The sequence below is a fragment of the Vipera ursinii genome (assembly GCF_947247035.1).
Source record: "Vipera ursinii genome assembly, chromosome: 3".
Classification (NCBI taxonomy): domain Eukaryota; kingdom Metazoa; phylum Chordata; class Lepidosauria; order Squamata; family Viperidae; genus Vipera; species Vipera ursinii.
The window spans coordinates 67,767,357-67,793,174 of record NC_139516.1 but is presented as its reverse complement, the minus strand read 5'-3'; the positions used below and the strand labels follow the sequence as shown (position 1 = coordinate 67,793,174).

Below are 25,818 nucleotides of genomic sequence, written 5' to 3'. Positions count from 1 at the left end.
CTCGTGTAAGATTTTGACCCTCTAGCTTAGAAGCATTAATGTTGATTGAACTTCAACTTAATTACAATGGATATCTGCTGAATTGTTGATCTTTAGTACAAGAGTTAGTTTATTCTTAGAATAAAATTACTGATCTTAGAATAATATATAAAAGGTAAAGGTAAAGGTTCCCCCGCACATGCGTGCTAGTCGTTTCCGACTCTAGGGGCCGGTGCTCATCTCCGTTTCAAAGCCGAAGAGCCAGCGCTTGTCCGAGGACGTCTCCGTGGTCATGTGGCCGGCATGACTAGACGCCAAAGGCGCACGGAACGCTGTTACCTTCCCACCGTAGTGGTCCCTATTTTTCTACTTGCATTTTTACGTGCTTTCGAACTGCTAGGTGGGCAGAAGCTGGGACGAGTAACAGGCGCTCACTCTGTTACGCGGCACTCGGGATTCGACCCGCCAAACTGCCGACCTTCTGATCGACAAGCTCAGCGTCCTAACCCACTGAGCCACCGCGTCCCTCTAGAATAATATATACTAATCCTCAAATAACATAAATTCAAAGAGAAAATGTGGAGGATTTGTTTCATATTACCCTGGGTAAGATGAAACCCCTTGCCACTCTTGTAGGTTTTATAGCAGAGGTCACCAACCTTTTGGGCACCAGGAACTGGTGCCTGGAGAAAGGATTTTCCGCGGACCAGAGGGGGTGTGGTTTTATGTACTGCATACATCCTGTGGGTGGGGCTTTGCTTGTTTGTGCGGCCCAGTTGCTGGCATGCTGCGGACCGGTGCTGGTCCACGGACTGGGGGGTTGGGGACCCCTGTTTTATAGCATTAGTTGCTATGTGGTATTTACAAAATTAGTGATAAGAATAATGTTAACTAAGTTAAAATAACAAATGACCACTCTTTCATTTACTATGAGATGAATTTTATAAATGTAAATACAGAATTTTAGAATAAACCTCTTTTTTTAGTGTCATTATTTTATCATGTTATGTAATGTTATAATGATAGCATCCCATGTGACACAATTTATATCATTTAAATCCTTTATATTGTTAGGGTAATGATGCAGTAAATATTTGCAAAATTACATCTTCACACAAACAATGTAGATTAATACAGATGGTGTCATATGTGTCATGGATGTGATGACATTATACAAAGGGTGTATAATGGGGAAATTATGTAAAATAATGAATGGAAACGATGGAAAACAGTTCCTTGCATGCAAGGTCTGTTGCCTGAAGATTTCGCTATATTGTTTTAATATACTGTATTTGCTACTTTTTTGTATGAAGTTTGTATATTTTATTTCCTTGATGAAAGTAATGAAAATATTCTTAAATATCATCACTTGTCTTGTTCTAGAACGGTGGCAGCTGAAGTACGGAAACAGATTTCAGGGCAATATGGAGGATCACCACAACTTCTCAAGAATCTTAATATTGGGGGCACCATTTCCCATCATACAACTGTAAGTAACTTCTTAGATTTGTAAACAGCAGGCCCAGTGCATATTGCCATCAAATTAAGCTCACCCTTCCACATTTAAGAACAGCTACATTTTGGTAGTTCATGAATTGCATTGGAATGTATGGAATTTGTAGGATTCCAAGTACAAAGAAATATTTTAATCTATTATTTGCACAACAGCAAAAGTTGAAGTCAGAGGGAAGTTTTCTGGATTCATTTAGTCTATTTACTGATACTTGGAATGTGCAAGATTATACAGCACTGTTGTTCGAATTTGGGGTTTTTATTTTAGTCCTGTAAATTGCAATTTGTTCATTGTAAACCAATTAAACAATAATTGCTGCAATAATGATAGGCTTGTTTAGCAAATGGGTTTGCCCAGTGCATGTTAGAACTTTGATTTGATATGGGGGGTGTTTATGTCCAATTTTGCCTTAATCAAATTAAATAGGAATCTAAACCCTAACCCTAAAAATCTAATATGGGTTTTGCAATGAATGTGTGTATAGGAATATTCCATAGCTAATCTCTATTCTAATTTAACATAAATTGGTATGCTTGTGGAGTCACTAGGAAACATGAAGACTTCTAGGATGCAATGTTAGCCAGTTATTTAGAATTCTATTTAGGAAGATATTAAAAGTTGAATTAGTGTCATTTGAACGTAGCCCGTAGAAACAGCAAAGCAGTAATAAAATCTTTTTTAGGCTTGCCATTTTACTGGCATCCTAAGTCATTTGTACAGTTTCTGTAGCAACCCTTTGCTTACTGATAAACTTAGCAGCTCCCGTTGTTATAAATCAGGTTCATATTCTGAACGTTCCTTTTAAAAAAAAATCATACCCAGAATGAGAATAAGGTTATGCATAGCCAGTTTCTTAATCCTACTGAATTCTTTAATTGCCAGCGGTTGGGTTGTGTGTTCATGCTTAGTTCATGCAATCTGTGACAGGACAGTAACTTTAATGAATGGGCTACTCATATACTATTATATGGTAGACCGCAAATCACCAGACATTAATGTAAAAGTCAGATTGAAATTAAATAAAAGGCAGTGCATTTGTTAAATCTTGTTTTATTGAAATATGAAAAGGTCAACGACTCCTACTCTTTTCTTTCATTTCTGAGACATTTCTTTGAACATTTGCCATTGCCCAGTGGGGTACTAGTATTAGAGCAAGATTTATCAAGAGGACTGATGAGAATTCATTCTGTCTATTAAAATAAGTTCATTCTTTTCACTAGAGCTGTGGCTATTCTACCAGCAAGGGAAAAAGAAAATCAATTGATTGGGTGAAACTTTAGGCCGCAATTATTTGATGGATTGCGAACCAGTTAAGAATTGTGTCTTGACGCATTTCAGTATCTGAGGCAAGTCTTGCCTGAGTACCATGTCTTAATTAAATAATTAAAATTTATAGCCTATTCTGGGTTTAGCTCAGTTGGGATTAAAAGAATGAAATGAAATAACTATCAGGCAGAATATGGTTTCCAAATCTTTTGCAAATAGTTCCTGGTGACATTCTAAATGAATTTGCTTCAATTCTCATCAGACAAGTGCTTTATAGAGCTACTGCAAATGATGAGACGCTTGAAGACATGCTGCTGCCTGTTTGAGTGTGGAACCACAAAAGAGACAGTTATAGAAAATGAAGAAACTAAAATATTCAAGCAAATAAGTACTGGCCACAGGATACTTTAGAGTTAACAATTATTGATAAGAAAGACAAAAAAGTCTGGATAGTGGGGGTACAGTGCCTGTAGACAGCAAAACAGAAGAGAAAGGACTGGGGGAAAAAATCACAAAATTTGAAGACCTGCAAATAGAAGTAGAATGGCTGTGGCTAAAGAAAGCAAAAATAATAAAAATAGTAATAGGTGCCATGGATGTAATCCCAAAACATCTATAGAACCACCATTGCCATTGACAAAGTCATAACCGGACAATTACAAAAGTCAGCTTTACTTGGAACAGCTTACATCCTGTGATGATACATTTAATATTATTAAACAACAACATCTGCCGATCCCAGGTCTTTGGAAAGGACTCAGTAGGTGGACACAGTGCCAGATCCAGTTTAAACATCTGGCTGACTGTGTGATTATCATAATAATAAAAACATCTTTTGATGGCCGCAGTATTAATAAGTGGAAATTGGAATATATTTATACATCTTTAATTATATTTCGGTATGTTAAACAAACAGAAATCTTTGGCATAGTGCCTCCCCACTGTGAGTCTACCAACCAGAAAGTTAACTTCATTTTTCTAAAGTTAGGGAATTACTCCCTTGTTTTAGTAATGATGGTTACCAAAATTATGGTTACCAAATGATGGTTTGGTAACGATGGTTACCAAAATTATGGTTTAATATGCTGTTTTTGCTCCAGTGTGGTAATCATAGTTTCCAGATTTTGATGAAATGGGAAACAAAGGTAATTCCTGATTTAATTGGAGCTTGCACAAAAGAATTTGATTTGTGGCAAAAGGCTTCTTCTAAAAAGCAAACAAACAAATCTCCTCAGCTATGAGGCTTAACTTTTTGTAAAGTATTCAAGTATCTCCTATGTTAGGAACCCTCCTGATGTGTTGGGACTACAGCATCAAAGATGGGAAAAAATGCATACTAAGAAGGAATGCTTTCTGACGTTAGTTTTTCATGTGTCGATTAAGTTTGTTCTGGAGGTTAGCATTCCATCCTATGAGTTTGTAGACTAAATGTCTACACATAGTCCTCAACATATAACCATTCATTTAGTGACAGTTCAAAGTTACAGCGACACTGAAAAAAGTGACTTAAGACCATTTTCACATAACCGTTGCAGCATCCCCATGGTCACATGATCAAAATCGGGATGCTTGGCAACTGGCCTGTATTAATGATGGTTGCAGTGTCCCAGGGTCCCTTTTGTGACTTTCTGACAAGTCATTGGGGAAGCCAGATTCACTTAACAAAGGTGTTACTAACTTAACAGCTGCAGTGATTCATTTAACATCTGTGACAAGAGTCATAAAATGGGGAAAAACTCACTTATCAACTGTCTTACTTAGCAATGGAAATGTTGGGCTCAATTGTGATTGTAATTTGAAGACTACCTATGTTAAAAAAGGTTTATTGGGTTTGAATATGTATCCACCTATCTATGCACAAAACCTTTAGCTATTTACATCAGTTCAAATAACATCTTGTTAATGGAATGAGAATGTGTCTCCTCGTCAACTTTCTGGCTAGGACTGATGGGAGCCGTACCACAAAATATCTGGAAGTCTTTAGCCAGTGTGCATATTCAGTTAAATAGAAAGATGGGATATAAAGTAAGCAAGCATGTAAATAAATAATGCATTTGGAAAAGACTATAAAGGCTTAATTGGACCTCTGGTCTATTCAGTGCTAAAGTCCCTCTTGAGTAAAGCTTGACTCCTTATAATTCCTGCAGTTTATATGACTTCCTTCTGAGTTGCAACATAAATCTTTTAACTTAGTCAAGGTCAGGGAGGTTTAACGCAGTTCCAAATATTTGATGAGATGTATATATGCCCATAGAACAACATGAAATCACATTGAGTGGAAAAGGGAGATGCCAATACCACCCACACAAGAATCAGGAGAGAGATGACAGACTAACAAGAGCAGGGCAATGCACATGACAGGAGGAACGGCACCAGATGCGATCGCACAACAACTTACTAAAGCCATAGGATGAGGCAACTTAGAGCAGGGCTTTTCAACCAGTGGTACGGGTACCACCTGTGGTACATTGGCACCTGGCAAGTGGTACACGGCTATCCTAGAAAACTAGCGGGGGAGGGGAATGAGCTGAAGCGGTAGCAGCACTGCACAAGCCTGAGCGAGAGATGGCTGGAGCTGCAGGGCTGTCAGGTCTCAGCAAAAGCGCCAGGATCAGCACTTCTTTGGAGCTGTCAGGGCTCAGTGGAAGCGCCAGGATCAGCGCCAGGCTCCAGCTGGAGCTCGACGCTGATCCTGTCACTTCTGAGACCAGAAGAAGTGCCCATCAGGTGGAATGTTGCAGCATCTCCAGGGTCTTGTGATTTACATTCAGATGCTTGGCAACTGATTTATATTTATGACAGTCATAGTGTCCCAGGGTTATGTGAAGTGACCAAAACCTGCTGCAACTACCCAGCAGATGGGCAGAATAAAAACCAAACACCCCCCACCCCACCCCTGCTGCCAATCCTCAACAGAAATGCTCACAACAATGAAAACCTTGGACAGGAGGAAGAGCACCGCCGGGTGGGCAGGCAGGTGTCTTGCTCGGCTATGGCTTGGTGGGCACTTTTTTCAGTGCCATTGTAACTTCAAACAGTCACTGAGTGAACTGTTGTAAGTCAAGGACTACCTGTACTTCATCACTTTTTTCCTTTTTTTAGTCATCAAGTTTTTGACACCTTGCTAGGCGATATGGTGGATGTTGCCATATCCTAAAAGTGGTACAATGGGTGAAAAGGTTGAAAAGCCCTGACTTAGAGGATGATCCGGCAATGATGTTGAACAGCTGCACGCAAGCAGAGCGGGCGAAGGGAACAAGGGTGGGGAGAGGGAACGAGGGTGGGGGGAGAGAAAACGCCAGGATTCAAACATACACAGGCAGATTAAATGTGATTATGAGCAATACGACTGACTGGGGGAGAATGAGAGGCGGGTAGACAGGTCACGCGTTCTATGAGCAGATCATTGAAGCAGCCACCGGCTTTCACTCTGATATTGGCAGAGGACCAACAAAAGCTTAGTATTAAACAGTTTTTATATTTATCCCAGAGTTCAGTGACTTTGTTGTACTTTTAACATGAATATACCTGGGATTTGAGTTTTTAAGATTATTTGAGACAACGATGGGCAAGCAGCACTGCTACAAGCCAGGAGGTGGGAGAACCTTGCAGAACACAAAACAATCAGGCTACGAGAAGCTAACCTTTCTACACAATTGCATCTGAAGTAACCTGCCACCAAAATCACTACGAAAAAAAACACTAGTAGATTCGGTAGGGGGTCAGGTGACGGTCCGACAGTTCCAAAGCCAGACAATGCGCGCCTTAATCAATGACCATAGACGCATTGGGGCCCTGACTGCAGAAATCCAGAGACACCAGGAATACTGCCGGACCATGCTGGCGCACCAACACTACAACACCCTCAACCTCCACATATACCACGCCATATAAAGAGCACGCCAGCATAAGGCTGAAGCACTCTGACAAAAAATGGAGATTTTAAAAGCATTGGACGGGCGTGACAACATCAGTAAGTTAGTCCACAACCTGTCATCAAAAATCCTGACTAACAGACAAACCATGCTGTTGCAGCAGGACACCGATCTCAGTTTGACAGACACACAACCCATTGATTTTGCCACAGCCCTGGAGCCAATTGTTTATCGCATTGAGGACAATGACGAAACCAAAAATTCCATCAGGTAACGCATCACAGGGCTACTCATGAATCACAGACATTGCCTGTCAGCAGCGAAGAAAGAGGCCTTAGAGGAATTACGGAGGGACGGTTCCATCACCATTCTGCCAGCAGATAAGGGCAGGGCAACTGTGGTGATGGACAAGCCTGAATACGATCGTAAAGTCCAGGCCTTGCTCGATGACACAAATGCATATCGAACCGTTGCAAAGGATCCAATGACGACACTTAAAAATCAGCTCGACAGGACAGCAGAAAGACTTAAAAGGCAAGGCAAAATTAGTGAGGATGATTTGAAGGCAATAAGACCCAAGGACTCGGCCATGGCAAGATTTTATGGACTATCAAAAATTCATAAAGAAGGGACCCCGTTACCACCCATTGTATCATTTAGGGGTAACCTTTGGCCTGGCCAAATGGTTGAGCAGATGGATACAACATCTGGTGGAGGGCAGTATGATCATAGTAAGATCATGGGAGGAGTTCCTGAAAAGATTAAAACCGCTAAGGGTGGAGGATGACGAGGTCATGATGTCATTCAGTGTGACATCACTGTTCACCTCCATCCCACAAAACCTAGCTATCTTGGTGATAAAGAGCCGACTATGGCAGGAGGAACCGCGGCATTCCAACTCAGTTAACATGAAAGATTTCATCCACCAGATGAACCTGTGCCTTAAAACATACTTTACATTCCAGGACACAATATGCAAACAAGTAAAAGGCAAGCCAGTGGGGTCCCCCATCTCGGGAATCATTGCGGAGGCTGTCCTACAGTAACTGGAACTTAAAGTAATGGCCAACTACCACCCTAGGTTCTGGGCCAGGTATGTCGATGACACATTCGCCATCATCAAATGACAGGACAGCACTAGGTTCATGGAAGAGCTAAACTTGGTCTACCCAGACATTCAGTTTACAGCAGAGGAAGAAGCCAATGGCACCCTGGCATTTCTAGATGTACTGGTCAGCCGCCAAACCAACGGCACCCTCCATACATCCATTCATTGCAAAATGACACGGATAGGATTTTACACTATGGGAGCAACCATCCGGTGTCATACAAGATCAGCTGCATTTGAACGCTGTATAGGAGAATAAACACCCACTGCAGCATGATGAAAGCAAATATTAAAGAACGGGCCTACCTCTACCAGATATGTAAGTGCAACGGCTATCCAATAGACTTCATCCGGCACTACGGCAACGACACAAAGACTTACAGCGAATGCAACGAATACCACCCATATACAGGAGGAAGGGGGACAAGAAAGACCCAGGATGCCCATCCATAGAACAACATGAAATCACAGCAAGTGGAAAAAGGGAGATGCCAACACGACCCACCCGAGAATCAGGTGGTAACATGAGATTATGTGATGTATTTTAATTTTGTAATTCTTGGAAAATAAATTCCAGTATAAAAAAAGCTGTTTAGACTGCACAGTGAAACATCGTTATTAATACTTATATTTGGGAGAATCAAACATTTTGGTGGGAAATATAACAACAGTAAAAATTACAATGGAGTGTACATATGAATTTGAATTGAATTTCAAGAATTTGAAATATTTATTTTAGGGGAATAATTTAAAGTGAATTGTATTATCTGGAGGATGGAGGCTAGGATTCCATTATTTCAACAATGTCACTTTTGGTTATGGAGCTTTAATTACATAATTTAATCATACAATTAAAAATATCCATTTAGTTTTATAGACTAGAATAACAGAGTTGGAAGAGACCTTGGAGGTCTTCTAGGCCACCCCTGCTTATGCAGGAAACCCTGCCTAATGGTTATCCAATCTCTTCTTAAAAATTTCCAGTGTTGGAGCATTCACAACTTCTGGAGGCAAGTTGTTCCTCTGATTAATTGTTCTAACTGTCAGGAAATGTCTTCTTAGTTCTAGGTCAGGGGTGTCAAACTCAATTTCATTGAGGGCCGCATCAGCATTGCAGTTGCCCTCAGGGGGCCGGGTGGGTGTGGCCAGGGTGGGTGTGGCCTACTGGGTGGGCGTGGCTAGAGTGCGTATGGCCTACAGGGTGGGCATGGCCAGCTCTACATCGTTGGCATCAAGGGTGCCTATGGGGGCCTGGGCAGGAGCGGGACAGATCTGAGGGTCTCTGGCAGAAGGAGGGTCTCTGGGCCAGGGCCAAGGCAGTGGGGGCCGTTCCCTCACTGTTTCCAGGTTAGCTTCGGGGGCCACATGAAACCACTTCGCGGGCCGGATCTGGCCCCCGGGCCTTGTGTTTGACATGTCTGTTCTAGGTTCTCCTCTCCTTGATTAGTTTCCATTCATTGCTTCTTGTCCTGCCCTCAGGTGCTTTGGAGAATAGGTTAACCCCGCTTCTTTGTGGTAACCCCTTAGATATTGTAACACTGCTATCATGTCCCCTCTCGTCCTTCTCTTCATTAAACTAGACATATCCAATTCCAGCAACCGTTCTTTATGTGTTTTAGCTTCCAATCCCCTGATCATTTTTGTTAATATTGTTGATTTTTGTTATATGGGGTGGAAGTCCCATTCAACCTAGGGAGCCCTGGTAGCGCAGTGATTAGAATGCAATATTGCAAGCTAACTCTGCCCCTAGTCTGGAGTTCGATCCTGATGGGGCTTGAGATTGAGTCAGCCTTCCATCCTTCCGAGGTCAGTAAAATGAGGACCCAGACTGTTGGGGGTAATATGCCGACATTTGTAAACTACTCCAAGAGTGCTGTAAAGTAGTATGGAGTGGTATATAAATCTAAGTGCTATTGCTATGTGATTTGTTGTGATTGCCTTATGTCATAAAATTGTATTTTGTTGGACTTACTCTTGGTTTCATTCTTACAAATTAATAACCATTACACAAGTATTCCTTAATCTTAACAATTATATAAAATTATATTAAAAGAAGAGAAGAACATTTACATCATACTTAGACAAGGGCAACTGAGATTCTACTAGCATACAAACTATATAGATTATGCTAGCTATGTTGATCAATCTGCAACACTGTGAGCCTGTTTTGATAAAACAGCTTATGTATCAAAATTCCTTGACAGTTTTACAAATGAAAACAGCTGTAGGAAATACAACAGTGTTGTATGGACGGAATAATGGATAGGTACGCTTAGCTAACACATTCCTCATGTGGTATTATAGGCAGGCAGGTAAGAGACCAAACAGAAACAAGTACTGGCTGATTGGGAAAAGCATTAAAATACATCAAAATACTGTGTTTGACATCCAGGGAAGGACAAAGTTGACAAGCAGAGTTTTATTTTCAATCTTGCAAGGTACTATAGCAGTGAAGACTAACAGAGCCTTAAAGGCAAAATGCTTCAACGTCCTTGTAATCGTCCAGTAATAAACATTTGAGACAAGATTTTATAATGTAAGCATTGGTGGCGGTGGTAACTCTCCCTGTGCATTCGGAAAAGGCTTGAAAGATGATAGTGTATACAAACCTTATGTAATAAACTTGCATCTCACTTTTTGTGAAAGGCCATTTGCACATTTATGCTGATTTAAGATCACTTTAAAATGACTTTCAATGCAGTATTGGGAGTTTTTCATGGATACATTTACATATGAAATCAAGTCTTTGCAGGCCTGTAATGGGAAGGAATAGTTGTAGTGCATACTAAGAACACAATATTCTTTATATGCCAGATTCTACTGCACATAATGTAGCACATGAAACATGGCAATGGATAGCACTTGACACCAGAAAATATAACACATCGAATTAATTTGAGTTTCTGCATTTAAAAAAAAACAGTAGTAAAAGAAAATTAACTTGGACTATCCTTGCCAGTTGTAAATTAGTTCTCATTTTCTAGATCACGGGTGTCAAACTTGCCATGTCACGTGACGTGTCGTGATGTATCGTAACTTTTTTTGCATTGCCAGAGCTGGGATGGGCGCCGCCTCTGTATGATGCAACTGGCCCATGGGCCGGCAATGTTCTAGATTACGTGAACTACATATCTTTAAAACGAAAGAAACTACCTTTTATGTGGTATTCTATTAAACAGAGAATAATAGGATCTGGCTATCTCTTTATTAGAAGGCTGATATCAACAAATCTCTTATAGCAGTAGTTCTTAAACGGGTGTGCGTGTGTGTGTGTGTGTGTGTGTGTGTGTGTTAATTATTCCCAGGGAGCATATTTAAGCATATACTGGGGATCATGAAGCAATTTGTATTCGTTTTGTAAGTAGAAGATCCAGTTTGGGACTGCCACTGCAAAGGTGTTTGTATACAACAGACTCTGGGTGATGGTGGTGTAATTATTGTACATTCATTATTCAAGACCTGGAAAAGGGGTAATTGGTTAAAAACAGTTTTAAAACCACCTCCTTTTACTGTTGGTTTCAGCCAAAAAGGAGATAGGTTACTTCCAAATCTCTTCTAATAATCTATTAGAAATTAATTCCTCTTTTTCCTGTTTATTCATCTGATAAGCAGCATTTCTTACTCTTACCAGGTTGGTGAGATTAATACTGGTTTCTTAGTTTGATATTTATGCTGCTTTATATCTTCATGATATGATTGTCACTTGGGCAAAAACACAAGAGCAAATATGACACATTTTACGAAATTCTTAGCATTACTGCCTTCAGAATGGAGTTTTTGCTTTCTGGTAAAAAGTGTTTCTGGCAGAGGGTTGAACTAGATGAGCTTGTACCCCTCTTGCAACTCTACAATCTGGCGATTCTGTGACTGGCGCTCTGCTTTCTAATCAGTAAAGGATGTACAGTCCTTGGAAGAGAAATATTGGCACATTGTCTGTATCTAAAATAGAAGTCTTATTGTTCCGTGTACATTTCATACTTCCCTGATGGAAAAGGTTTTGCTCACATTACTCTCTTTGCAGCCTGTTACCCTAGTCTGTGATTCATTCATCCTTCCTCTGAATGTGCACACAAATCTAAAAGGAATTCAAAGGCTGTGGAATTCGTTGAATACAATATTTGCATGCATAGCTGATTCATATAGTCCTCTGTTTAAAAAAAAACTGCGTGCTTAACCATCAGCTATTTTTATAAATGTGTAAATAGAATGTGTGCAGTGCTGCCTTTGGATAATTTCCCTGATCAGCCTAATAACCCACAGATAAGTATATATGCACAATATATCTTGGGATAAATCTTTCTTTCATTGCACAGTTGTATTAATGAGTAAGATACTGACTTATATAAAGGCCAATAATTTATCTTTTTCAGCATTTTTCGCATTAGCTCACGTTCACATAAATAAAATAGAGCTACAGATTGGGATAATCATTCCATTTGGGCTTCGGTTCAAGCCCTGTTGAGTAGAGCAAGCCTTATATATTGTTCCCTTTCTTATTTTTGATTCTCTTTAGCAGTCTCAGCTTAAGGATTTTCATCTACCACCTCGCAGTTTTTCTGGAACTAAGTGCTCTGTATTCGTCATACAAAAGTCCTCCCTTGCTTTATGCCAGGTTTATGTTTTCCCAAATCTTGTATAAAGCAAATTTGCACATAGTAAGACATAGACCCATAAGGGGAAAAAGAGATATGGTGCCAATTGAACTGAAGAATATACTCATATTTTCTTTTCTTAAGCACAGCTACTCAAACAGGTGTTCTTGTCTCATACTTTGGGTAAAATTAAAAGAATTTTCTCCAAGTTTTCTTCAGTAGTATTTCTACCACTTGCAATGTATGGCAGTGATTGCAATGTATGGCAGTGAAAGCTGGACCATAAAAAAGGCTGAGCGCCAAAGAATTGAGGCCTTTGAACTCTGGTGCTGGAGAAGACTCCTGCAAGTCCCTTGGACTGCAAGGCGATCAAACCGGTCAGTCCTAGAGGAGATCAACCCTGACTGCTCTTTAAAAGGCCAGATCCTGAAGTTGAAACTCAAATACTTTGGCCACCTAATGAGAAGGAAGGACTCACTGGAGAAGAGCCTAATGCTGGGAAAGATTGAGGACAATAGAAGAATGGGACGACAGAGGATGAGGTGGCTGGATGGAGTCACTGAAGCAGTAGGCGTGAGCTTTAATGGACTCCAGAAGATAGTAGAGGACAGGAAGGCCTGGAGGAACGTTGTCCATAGGGTCACGATGGGTTGGACATGACTTCGCAGCTAACAACAACAAAAATTTCTACCACACATGGTTATTGAGACAGACAAAGGAATATGCATCATGGCACTATGAATTTTAATAGCTGTGGCATGATATAGCAATTGCATTTAGACTTAAATACTACCCCATTGTGCTTTACACCACTTTCTGAGTGGTTAATAATCTAAGCATTATTAGAATATTGCCCCCAACAATCTGGGTCCTCATTTTACTGACCTCGGAAGGATGGAAGGCTAAGTCAATCTTGAGCCCCATCAGGATCGAACTCCAGGCTGTGGGTAGAGTTTGCCTGCTATACTGCACTTTAACCATTGTACCATCAGGGCTCTTAGTATGTCCAACTTTATTTCTCGATTAAACAGTCCTTTTTCTTTTGGGTAAAGGGGTTGGGCAAGAAGTTGATGGGTGTTTTGCAGCAACAATAAGGGTAGGAAAGGGAAAGAGAGAGAGAGTGAACATACAAATACAACAGTTGTGCAACTGGATGATAAATGCATGAATGAAGGCAAAAAAGGGATTTGGGAGGAAAAATGTTCAGGCGATTTTGATGGAAAAGTTTTTAGATCACTGGTGCAAACTGCTGATATAAATTGTGTAATAGTAGTTTTTTTTCACTTAAAGCAAAGTTTCTGGAATGAAAATATTAACACAACTGCAAATTTGCATAAAGGCAGGTGTGTGTGTGAATCTGAAATACAACAGGCCTTATAAGAGTTTTTGGAGCTTTGCAGTATCTGTTCGTATTTCCCTTGCTGATCTGAAAAAACTTGCACGAAGGTTGTAAAACATCTCCCCCCCCCACAACAGAAGAAAAGTCAGATCAGAGGCTTTGTTTTGCATCTGTAATTAGTTTTAAATAGCAGAGAGGCAGCCTCAGAGGCGTGACTTTAACCTGACATTGCAGCTAAGCACTTCTCAGGTTTCATGACTTGGGTTGCTTCAAGGTGGAAACATCTGTCTTTAGAGTCACTTTGATACCTAAACTTGTAGCATAATAGAGATATGGCTCAGAAATAAGAGCATCCATATAAATCAACCTATATACCACTCTGCTATCTTCCAGATGATTGGACTTCTGCATCTTAAAATTCTTCAACTAAATTATGTGGTGATTTATTTTATTATTATTATTATTTTATTTTAATCCCATTTATATCCCGCCCTTCTCCGAAGACTCAGGGCGGCTTACAATTTTAAAGCACAAATCAATGTGCTTAGCAATTTAGGGATGCTTGATGCATTGGATGGGCATCAGGTTGGGAAACCTGAACTAGCATTATGTTGACACTCTTGGCATTAAACTTCATATGGTCGACATGGAATTGTTAAGTGACTTTCCATCCATTGAGACAATTTCAGCAAGGTTTCTGCATTACAGTATGTCTTTTTGGAACCGGTTGTAAGAATTTGATTTGATCTGTTGATCATGCCTTTAATATCATATTTAATTTTATTCCTCTTCCTACAGGCAGTCTTCGACTTAGGTCCACAATTGAGCCTAAAATTTCTGTTATTTTGAAACATTTGTTAAGTGAGTTTTGCCCCACTTTATGACCTTTCTTGCCACAGTTGCTAAATGAATCACTGCGGTTGATAAGTTAGTAATCTGGTTGTTAAGTGAATCTGGCTTCCCCATTGACTTTGCTTATCAAAAGGTAAGCAAAACGTGATTACATGACCTTGGGAGACAACAATGGTCATAAATAAGAACCAGTTGCCAAACAGCTGAATTTTGATCATGTGGTCATGGAGATGCTACAAAGGTCATAACTGTGAAAAATGGCTGTAAATCAATTTTTTTTCAGTGCCATTTTAACTTTGAACGGTCACTGAGTTAATTGTTGTAAGTCAAGGATTACCTGTACTTAAAGAACACTCCGACGCAATATCTGGGAGACAATGACTGAAGTTTGCAAGGACTGAGCTTTCCATCAGGCTGGCAGGGTGGGGTGTTAAATGTACTATATTACAAATTTGGATTTTTTCCCTCCCAATTATCTAGCACAGGCATGTTAAACATGCGGCCCATAGGCTGGATGCAGCCCATGAAGGCCAAAGCCAAACCGACCCTGCATCACGATACGGCCCTTGATGCGATCGGGTTTGATGCCTGATCTAGCAGTTGCCTGGAAGCATGTTCAAATATGGTATAAAATATTTGAATTTAATGGCCGCTCTGCTTAGATGCCAGAAAAGACTCAATAAGCAGTGGGGGGAAAATATGTATCTTTCTTATATACTAGGTATTTAAAACCTGGTCATTTTCTTTTTCTCTTTGTCTCTTGTTTTTAATAGGTGCCTCTTACTGAGCCTGTGGATCCAGTGGATTTGGAAGATTACCTTCTTACGCATCCACTTGCAGTGGATTCTGGTCCTATGAGAGACTTGTTTGAATTTCCTTCCGATGATACTGAAGTTATCTACAGCCTTCGAGAATGCAGAACATTGGTATCAGCTGTACCAGAGGAAAGGTAAGGAACAGAGGGAAAAATGTACTTAGATCACACACAGATCCCATATATATGTACGTTTGAGATTTATGTATGCAATGGTACCTTGGTACTCTGCTGCTTTGAAACTCATTGAATTTTGTCCCGGTACTCATCATTTCTTTGGTACTCAACACACAAGCTAGAACTTATTAGTGTCGGCTGCTCTGTGACTCATTACGTTATTTGTTTAGTACTCTGTGTTTTTGGTACTCATTATACCTCCCAGAACCAATTAACTATGAGTACTGAAGTACCACTGTATTATGTACTTTCCTGCTTCTTTCTTCCTCATTGCATTTTTTTTAAAAAAAAGTTCTTTCAAGGTCAAATTCAGTTCTTGGAGAATTCACTGACATGTCCATGTCAGTTTTCTTGGCAACCATTCACAACTGTTTTGCCCTTTTTCTCTGTTGTTAAACTTTGGTAAATTTCAAATTAAGGAAAGGGAGGCTTTGAACTAATCATTAGTAATATTTTGTTCGTTTAAATTCCTTTTTGCTAAGTACCCTGAACATTCAATATATTTGGAAGGGGGACATGAATTGAAAAGAAAAGATAAATATTTGTATGGTGGGGTCTACTTGGATTTGTTAACCAACTAGAAATAAGATTTTTGGAATCTTTGTGGTCATACCTCCTCCTGGTTTCATCTCTTTCATTTGCAGTGAAATGGACCCCCATGTGAGAGACTGCGTAAGAAGTTATACAGAAGACTGGGCTGTTGTGAATAGAAAGTAAGTATTTATATTTAAATATACACAATTGTGCAAGGGGATATAAACAGTTCCCATTATCTATAAAAATGGAGTGGGGCTTTCAGAACACTGTCAAGCAGCCATCACAAATTATTATTTTCACTAATAAAAATGAACTTTTTGTAAGTATTGGTTTGCTCCTAGGCAGCAATTTGGCTTTGTAGGAAGAACAGGCCATTGGCCTCAGGGGAACCTTTGTTCAAGTCTTGATGCGGGACTAGAAAGACAAGGCTGGATTTGGTGTGAGTTTTAACTTGCATGAAATATACTACACACCTCTGTGTGCTGTAGAGAGATCTCATAAAAACTTAACATTGGCACAAGATTCATGCTATTCTGGTTGCTCATTTGGGATTAGGTAAATAGCGCAATGTAAATGACTTGCTGCTAGCAGGTCTGTTCAGATGCCATTTATGCCTGAGTCTAAAACATCTATTATCAGTAGCATTGCTCCCGTTTTTCATGTCTTTCCTTCTTTGGTTTAGGAATTTTTAAAAGAAGAAATTGAAAGAAAGAGGGGTTAAAAGAAGTAAGGAAGGGTAAAGACGACCCAGAGAGAGAAGTGGGGAAAAAATATTTGGATGTATGTGTGTGTGTGTGTGTGTGTGTCCCCTTTTTAGGTTATGCTCAATGGCAGTCTGTCTGAAGTTTGCAAAGATTGCCTCTTTTGAAGTATGGTCACTAATACTTAAAATTGCATGAAACGATTCCACTTCTAAATAGCAAATTTAGTCTTTTTTGGGGGTGTGTGGTTTTGATGGAAACACTGTTCCATAGAGACATACTTTTGGGTGGAATTAGATATGAACAGTGGTATTTCTTTCAAAAAGAAACAAAACAATTCTAAGCTGAATTCCTTCGACCTTCACCCTGAAGCAGTTAAGCTGGGCATTTCAGATTTTTTTGAAGTTGCCAATAATAAGCCTTGCCTGTTGGCCATACTTAACCATACTCAGTGGAACAGAAATTCAGAACTGTAGGAGAACTTCGGGGTGCCCACCCCGCCCTACAGTAACAGAACTACATTGTATGGTATCATCAGATTATTTCTACTGATCAGTAATCATGAAGGCTTATGATAGAATGGAAAGAATGGACAGGATCAAGTTTATTTATTTATTTATTTATTTAATTGGATTTGTATACTGCCCTTTCCCGAAGGACTCAGGGCGGTTTACAGGGAATTAAAACAAGAAATACAAAAATTAAAAACAATTAAAAAGATTATAACAGTCCCTGAAAGAGTAAAAACCCCAATTAAAATTAAAGTTAAAATTAAAATTCTCAGCCTGGGCCAGAGAGCTCGAAGAGCCAGGTCTTCAGGTCCCGGCAGAATGAACGGAGGTCAGGGGCAGTCCTCAGCTCCACGGGCAGCTGGTTCCAGAGGGCAGGCACACCCACTAAGAAGGCCCTCCCCCTGGGCGTTACCCGCCGGCAATCTTTTACCGGCGGCACCCTGAGAAGACCCTCCCTGTGGGAGCGCACTGGACGAAGGGAACTTGATGCTGGCAGCAGGTGTTCCCTCAGATATCCCGGACCCAAGCCATTTAGGGCTTTATAGGTCATTACCAGCACCTTGAATCTCACCCGGAGGGCAACCGGAAGCCAATGCAGCTCGCGGAGTAGAGGTGTTACATGGGAGTATCGGGAAACCCCCATCACAACTCGTGCGGCTGCATTCTGCACCAGCTGAAGCCTCCGAGTGGTCCTCAAGGGCAGCCCCAAGTTGCTATGTTACATGTTTCCTAAGAAAACCTTATAGCCAGTCAAGAGTCTTGAGTTCTTTTGGCTGCAGTTCTGTTTCTCCCATATATAGAATACAAATTCTTTTTATTGTATACCTTCAAGGTTCTCCGGAGAGAGTGCCCAGAATTAAATCCTAAGAGCTTAAAATTTAAAACTGAAATGATCAAATACAATCTTAATCATGCTGATATATTGGCATTTTCAACTTATCTATTCCATTTGACAGTTCTTCTTGTTAAGGGTGTTGTATCTGATTTCACCTGCAAGATATTTTGTGTACTTTATGCATCTGCATTTAGAACGGAGATGTGAGGGATAATTTTTTTTCTTTTAAAAAAAAGGAATTATACACATTGAAATGCAAAGACTGGTGGAGGAGGACAACTAGAACCCACAGAAACAGTAAAACTTATGTTTGGAACCGAAACAGCAAAATGGAATTTCTTATGAGCAAATATTATTTTTTCAGCTGAATTGTGCTGAAGAAATTTGTATTTCTATGATAATTGCACTCTAGTTGAATATACTAGATATGACTCTTAAGGACATATTTCCATTATTTCAAGGGAGATATTAACTTGTATTTAACTAGATTATGAATAATTATGAAAGTATCATCTGCTTGTAGAAGAGAATGTGAAATGCTATCTCTATTAAAATCAGAATATTTAATGTAAAACAATTCAGAATATGAAATTGCTGTAGCAGCCAAACAGCTGCAATAAATTATTTGTTCCCTCCTCTCAGCTGGTTTTCATCTCAATCTTTTGGAATTAATTGTTGAGCATTCATATTTATTATGTAATATAGATGTTCCAAATGTGATTATACTTTTTAGCGGTAATTGGTTATTGGAACAAAGAAACTATACAAATTGAGGATTACAAACCTAAATGTACTTTAGTGAAAAGAGTTGAACTTTCTTAGATCCAAAGTAGCAGCTTCTAGGATATCCTACCATGAATATTATTTTGATTATTGAAAATTATTTCTAATGATGGGATTAAGCTTTCAGAAGTCAATAACTTGGGCTTTTTTTTGAGGCAAGGCAGGGCTATAGTTTAATTTGCTTTTCTTTGATTTTGAATAGGTATCACAAACTGGGTACAGGATTCAATCCCAACACGTTGGACAAGCAAAAAGAGAGGCAAAAGGGCTTGCCCAAACAGATCTTTGAGTCCGATGAAGCTTCAGATGGAAACAGTTACCAAGATGAACAAGTAATATCGCTCAGTTTACTTCATTAAAATTATCTGCTAGGTTTTTTTTATTGTTGCGATTCCTTTTGCAAACTGCATATGATTTATTGGGTTCTTGGTACTCTCTGAATTTGGCTGTTTTCTTGTAAATGACAACCAAACACAGAGAGCACCAGGAACCCAAGAATTCGCTCCTGAGCTATATATAAACTCTTCTATTTGATTTGTCATTAGGATGATCTGAAAAGACGGTCCATGTCAATAGATGATACACCACGAGGTAGTTGGGCCTGCAGTATTTTTGACTTGAAAAATTCCCTTCCCGATGCTTTGCTCCCTAATCTTCTGGATCGGACGCCGAATGAAGAAATCGATCACCAAAATGATGAACAAAGAAAATCCAACAGACACAAGGAGCTTTTTGCCTTGCATCCAGCACCTGATGAGGTACTTTTGGGATACTTGATGTTTGGTTTTAATTTATTTATGTTTTAATTCTATGCGTATAGACCTATTTATATGATTGTAAGTTACCCTATGGTAAGACGGACAGCCAATAAATTTAATGAACAAAGAACAAATCAATCGAGATAATTCATACCAGTTCATGCTATGGACACATAGACAGAATTCTTGTTTATACGTTTGGCATTTTTATAGAAAGATAGTAAGCTTGTGCTTTTTACTAGGTATAGGCACGGCTGTGAATTTCATAAATAAGCAAAATTTAAAAATAAAAATAAAAAATCCAGACAAGGGAAATATCTCAGATAAGGACATTTATATGACCTTTCCCGTATGAGAATAAATTCTTTATAAATAAGTCAGCAGGAGTTATTTCTGAGTTGACACACATCAGTCCTATAAGTGTGAATTGCCCTCTCTTCCATAGCCTTGAAGCTCTGACATGTCTAAAACAAATGCTAATGTTTGCTTGTTCCACCACATTCCATCACAATGCAAGTTTTGGTGTGGTAATTCTTGGCTAATAACCAGCAAGCTTTGCCAAGTATAAAAGAACAACTATTTAGCCATGTGCTACCTTGGTTTGTTTTCTGGGATTATTACAAACTTTGCTTGAAGACACAGGAACGAAAATATAATCCTTTAGATACTGCTTCCCACGGTTTTTTTTTTAAAAAAAGGTGTTTAGGTTGACCATGTTCCTATTAAAGCAAAGCAAAGCAACCCTTTTGTTTGGCAGAGAGAAGTGAAGCAGCCATGTTGCTTTGATCTTACTGGTTCACTTTCCTCCTCTGCAATTTCATCTGGCATGAAAGGTACCCAGAGCAGGATTTTCTAGTGGTGCTCCACTCATGCCAAATTCTCTGTCACCTTCTGTGTGCATCAGAACTGGATGCAAAGAGATCCAAAACTCCTCTTTGGAAAAAAAAATGGCATTCCTGTTTGGCTTAAGGTGGCAAATGGCGGTATTTTCGCAGCGTGAAGGTTTTCATCCAGATTAATCCAGATTGCCTTGCACAGGCAGATCTACAGAGAACTGAAGAAGCTTCTTGGATGAGAAGCGAAATGTCTTCAAGGAAAAACAAAGCCCAGTTGCCTTTTGAAAAAGCACTTTGGGGACAACCATGACTTGAATGACTGAGACTCTCCGTAGACAGGCAGATCTACATTTACAGTCCTCCGATCTGTTGGGAAGTTTCTATCCTAAGCCCCTCTATGTACTATTGTTTATAGTTGCTGCCAGCTGATCAGTTTTGAAATTAAATTATATTTGTGCTTTAGGAAGGGGTGGATGGGGATCTGTCTTGCACTTTTTTAGTCACTTCATGCTATGCTTTGGTTATGGGAGTGGTGCATGCATTGCTTACTAGGTTTGTGCCCAATTCTAGGAGGAACCCATAGAAAGGCTTGGCATTCCAGAAATCCCCAAAGAGCACTTTGGTCAAAGGCTTCTTGTCAAGTGTTTGTCTTTAAAGTAAGTATTAACTCAGCCAGTTTTATTTTTTTTTGAAACGCTGTTGTATTTTCTCCTTTATCAGAAGCGACACTGACACACATATACATGTACATAATACTTATCTTGTCAAACTTAAGAGTTGCCAGCTCCAGGTGAAGTGTTTTCCCTGAAAGAAATGTTTTTATTTATTTATTTAGTGTATGGCATTTATAGAGGTTCACTGATATACAATCATTGATATACAAATTTAGTTTAAAGCGTTATCAAATATGTGTGTGTATGTGTATGCATGTAAGATATGTGAAGAATACAATATACATAAAGTTATGTACATAATACCTATCAAACTAAGGTGCCAGCTCCAGATGTTTTCCCTGAAATTTATTATTTATTTATTTAGCATATGACCATTTATAGAGGTTCACTGATAATGCAATCACTGATATACAAATTTAGTTTAAAGCATCATCAAATGTGTGTGTTCTGTGCGTATGTATGCATGTAAGATATGTGAACAATACAATATAAGACATAATATGTGAAAATTTTAATATATTAATATATTGAAAAGAGCCATGGTGGCGCAGTGGTTAGAATGCAGTATTGTAGGCTAACTCATTGCTGACTGCCAGGAGTTCAATCCTGACCGGCTCAAGGTTGACTCAGCTTTCCATCCTTCTGAGGTTGGTAAAATGAGGACCCAGATTGTTGGGGACAATATGCTGACTCTAAACCACATAGAGAGGGCTGTAAAGCTCTATAAAGCGGTATATAAGCCAAAGTGCTATTGCTATTGCTAAATTAAGATAAAACCTTAATAAAATTACCATAACATAGAATTGCAATGGGATGGATGTTGTGTGTGTTTATGTGGTGCATTTGTATAATGCATAGTGAGTGTATATATGTGCTGGAATGCACACTGCTCCCCAGAGAGGCTGGCCCAGTTCCAAAACAAATTAATAGATACAAATTAAATGAATCACAGTCGATTAAAATGAATACCCATTGTAAGTTGTCATGGGGCCGGGTGAGCTCTGGTCCTTCACTCCAGCCCCTGCTGGGCACATAAAAGGAGCCCCCAACTGGGCGTCCCCCAGACAGTGGTGCTTCTGACACGAGTGCGGTGCGAACTTAATTGGTTCTCCCTGCGTATCTGAACCATTCTGTCCCGTACACAAAGACTATTCTTGTACACAATAATGTAGAATTTAGACATGCAGAGGCACAAATGTGTTTCCTCCTTTTTCCAAAAGGAGCAAAAAGGAAAGAAAAGGAATCAGGTATAGCTGCACCGTGTAGGAAAGAAAAGGAGGAGGAGCGGGTAGCAAAACTGGGGACTGGGGCATTAGTAAAGTGGAACAGAAGAGTAAAAAAAAAATCCCACTTAGAGATAAAAAGAAAGAGCCTTGGTGGAGCAGTGGGCTAATGCCTCCTTAAGTAACACCAGCTGCCTGCAATTAGTACAGGTTCGCATCCCACCAGGCTCAAGGTTGACTCAGCCTTCCATCCTTCCGAGGTAGGTAAAATGAGGACCCAGATTGTTGGGGGCAATAAGCTGACTTTGTAATAATGCCGCTTGGGGGGGGGGGGCAAAAGCCCTAAATAAGCAGGCATATACATAGAATGAAGGCTATTGCTAAGCACATTGATTTGTGCTTAGATTGTAAGCCGCCCTGAGTTTTCGGAGAAGGGCGTGATATAAATGGGATTTAAAAAAAAGGTTTAAAATTAACTAGGTAACACATCCAAACAATGAATAATCTTCAAAGGCATCCATGTCTTTCAATCACAGTCTTGTAGTCATTTGCACCTTCGATCTATTTGCTTTCAGTTTGGTTTTTGATTCTGCTCAGCTAATGACCCAGGTTAATTGATAGAATTTGTCCATCTGCTGTGTTGGATAACCAGACACACTGAGTTCTTTAGATTTTTAAATGAATTTTTAAAAGACTTGCATGTGTTCCGCACAGACACTTGTGAAACTGTAACTATGGCTTGACACAAATGTATGATTTACACATTCTCCAAATAGCCTTCAAATAGTGGGAAGCAATTAAATAGCAGCTGAGTGCGGCTGAGGCCAATGAAGTGCCTGAATGTTTTGTATTCACAACTAGCACAACTATAAATAATATGTGCCTCAGTTGCAATTGCTTCTATCTCTTCCCTCCTCTTCCCCAAAAAGAATAGCTGAGGTATATTTCTTCTGAAGAAAATATAAACTGAAATATGAAAGTTTTTTTTTACTTTGGTGGAAAGTAAGAATACAAGGTGGAGATTTATAACGGCATGTGTGGGGAAAATAGAAAAAGAGAACTTCTTACTTTCTCATAACATAAAACTCAAACTGTGCAATAAAGACTTGTTTTTTTTTTGGGTCTAGTGGTTAGAAAGCTGAAGGCCATGAGTTTAAGTCTCATCTTAGCCAGGAAAGCCAGCTGGGTGACTTTGGGCCAGTCACTCAATCTCAATCCAACCCACTTCCCAGGGTGGTGCTTGTGAGAAAATAGGAGGAAGGTATGTTGTGTATATTCACCACCTTGACTTCTTATTTGTAAAAATAATAAAGGCAGGATACAAATTAAATAAAAGGAAAAAAAACCAGAGAAAGAGATCGGGAATGGTGAATAGAAGCCTAGAATGTGTAACTAATACATAGAATTTGCTGGTTGGGATAGATCACTTTCTCCAACATGATAGTCATCAGACGGGTTAAACATGAGCCACCCTGATACTCATGCAGCAAGGCTAATTCCCATGCTGGCTGGGAACTCTGGAAGTTGCAATCCATTGCTTCTAAAAGGCACCACTTTTAAGGCAAACTGAAGGCTCAGAACTCCAAACTCTCTTTAAACCTTGAGCCTTGAGGCAGCCAGCAAAGCATTCACCAGGGAGGCAGGAAACTTGTTAAACAAGTTTAATGAAGTGGAGCTCCAGAATAGAGGGTTACCTGTAGTTGGTTCATTGCCTATAACTCTTCTCTAATAACAGGAGGTAAAATTTTACTGCTATTCCCTTTGAGAAAATCAGCACAAAACTGATTTTATACCTGACGTTTTTCATCTTGTCTGTCCTTAGTTCTGTCAACATTTCTTGTTAGGGAGTGCCAGTTACTAGAGCTTTTGAAACTGAGATGCAAATAGGACTTAACTCCTACAACTGTGGTGCGCAACTCTGCCCCCTTTACGAGCTGTGGACTTCAACTCCCAGAACTCCTGTGACAGCTGGGAGTTGAAGTCCATGGGTCATAAAGGGGGCAGGGTTGCCCGCCCCGACTTAGAGGAAAACCATTTTAGGTCCTGGCATCAATCCAGATAATTCTGACCTTATTTCTGTTGCAGTGTTCCATAAGATCCTACAGCATGAAGTTGTACACATACAATGAAATACTAGATCAATTGGCCATTTGCTAAGCTTTATTTCTATTAGATCCCAGAAATGATGTTTAACATAAAGAGCTCCGGAGTATTTTGTACTGATGTTCCAGAAGCAGTCAGAATTTTGTTAAGTGTCCCAAAAGGGGATTCATGTATTTTGGTGGACTGAATGGTGGGAGTTAGGATAAGAAAGGCTGAGTTCTCAGTAGGTTAGGGCCTTGTGTGTCAGGTGTAAAACCTCAAAATTGGCTCAGTCAGCCCAGTACAAATGCAAAGGGGGGGGGAAAGTTAACTTGTATATATCTATTGTGCTAAGTGTGGATAGCTAGGGAACCTCCACTTTAAATATACCGTATTAATTCAGCAGATAATGAAAGTGGAATTTTTTTAACATTTGTCACCCTGGTATATTGTTGTTAGGATGTGCAAAGTCAGAAGAAATGTCAATTTATCATCTGCAGGAATGGGGGACACACATGATGAGCAGAATCACTAATACGTTTTGTTTTGTAAATGCAGACGGGTGTTGTCTAGTGCCTACTTAGATTCATGATCTGGGAAACCAATTGCGCTTTTCATCTTTGTTAAGTGAACTGTAGAATAAATGGAATCAGGAAATAAGAAAAAAAATATTCAAGAAAGCAAAGGCTTAATTTAGAACAGTAGTGTATTCTCATGTTGTGCCTGAGCTGTATGCTGAAATACATCCCTTTGTTCCTTGTACGAGCGCTTAATTGCCTTCCCTGGGTTTCAAGGGCCACAAATGTTGCCTTGATTGTGGTCCCCCGAGTTTCAACAACTGCCATTGAGTTTTAACATGGCAAAAGGGAGAAATTATTAAATAGATGGTGGGGTGGAAGTGGTGCCAATTGCACTTACATTGATCATATGTTTTTCTCACTCAGTGTGAGCCTGGGCATGTTATTTATTTATATATATATAAATATGTTCACTGTGTTGAACAAAATATCCTGAGCTGTGGAGCCTTGTTCCTTTTCCAAATTATAATTGCAAACCATTATTTGTTTTTTATGATTCCTGGTTTACCTTGGAGAAATCAGGTAAGAGCTCTGGACTACAAAGATTGAAAGTTCCCAGTTAGTTTTATCCATAGTAAAAATTATTTCTGAATAAGAAGATTGTATGCAAACACACAGTCACACCATCTACAAAAAAGTAACAATAGCAAAAAGCTTTACTTTTTGTTTTGATCAGAAATCTTTACCCTAGAATCTTTCTATGCCAAGTCAAATTAATAGGCCTTTTTTTTTTTGAAATTTCACAAGCTGAAGCTTTGGTTTTGGACATAAGGAATTTCATAGA

General features: G+C 39.5%; 1 protein-coding gene across 8 annotated transcripts in view; it reads left to right on the top strand.

The window, feature by feature from the left end:
* The window catches only part of DOCK7 (dedicator of cytokinesis 7), a 142,555-nt gene that overhangs the window by 11,888 nt on the left and 104,849 nt on the right, over window positions 1–25,818 (top strand). For all 8 annotated transcript variants that reach the window (XM_083359893.1, XM_083359892.1, XM_083359891.1 and 5 more), the window contains exons 2-7: window positions 1,363–1,468; window positions 15,298–15,473; window positions 16,160–16,228; window positions 19,086–19,215; window positions 19,429–19,641; window positions 21,048–21,133. In XM_083359893.1, the coding sequence (XP_083216019.1) occupies window positions 1,363–1,468; window positions 15,298–15,473; window positions 16,160–16,228; window positions 19,086–19,215; window positions 19,429–19,641; window positions 21,048–21,133 (780 nt within the window). The remainder of the gene's footprint in view (window positions 1–1,362; window positions 1,469–15,297; window positions 15,474–16,159; window positions 16,229–19,085; window positions 19,216–19,428; window positions 19,642–21,047; window positions 21,134–25,818) is intronic.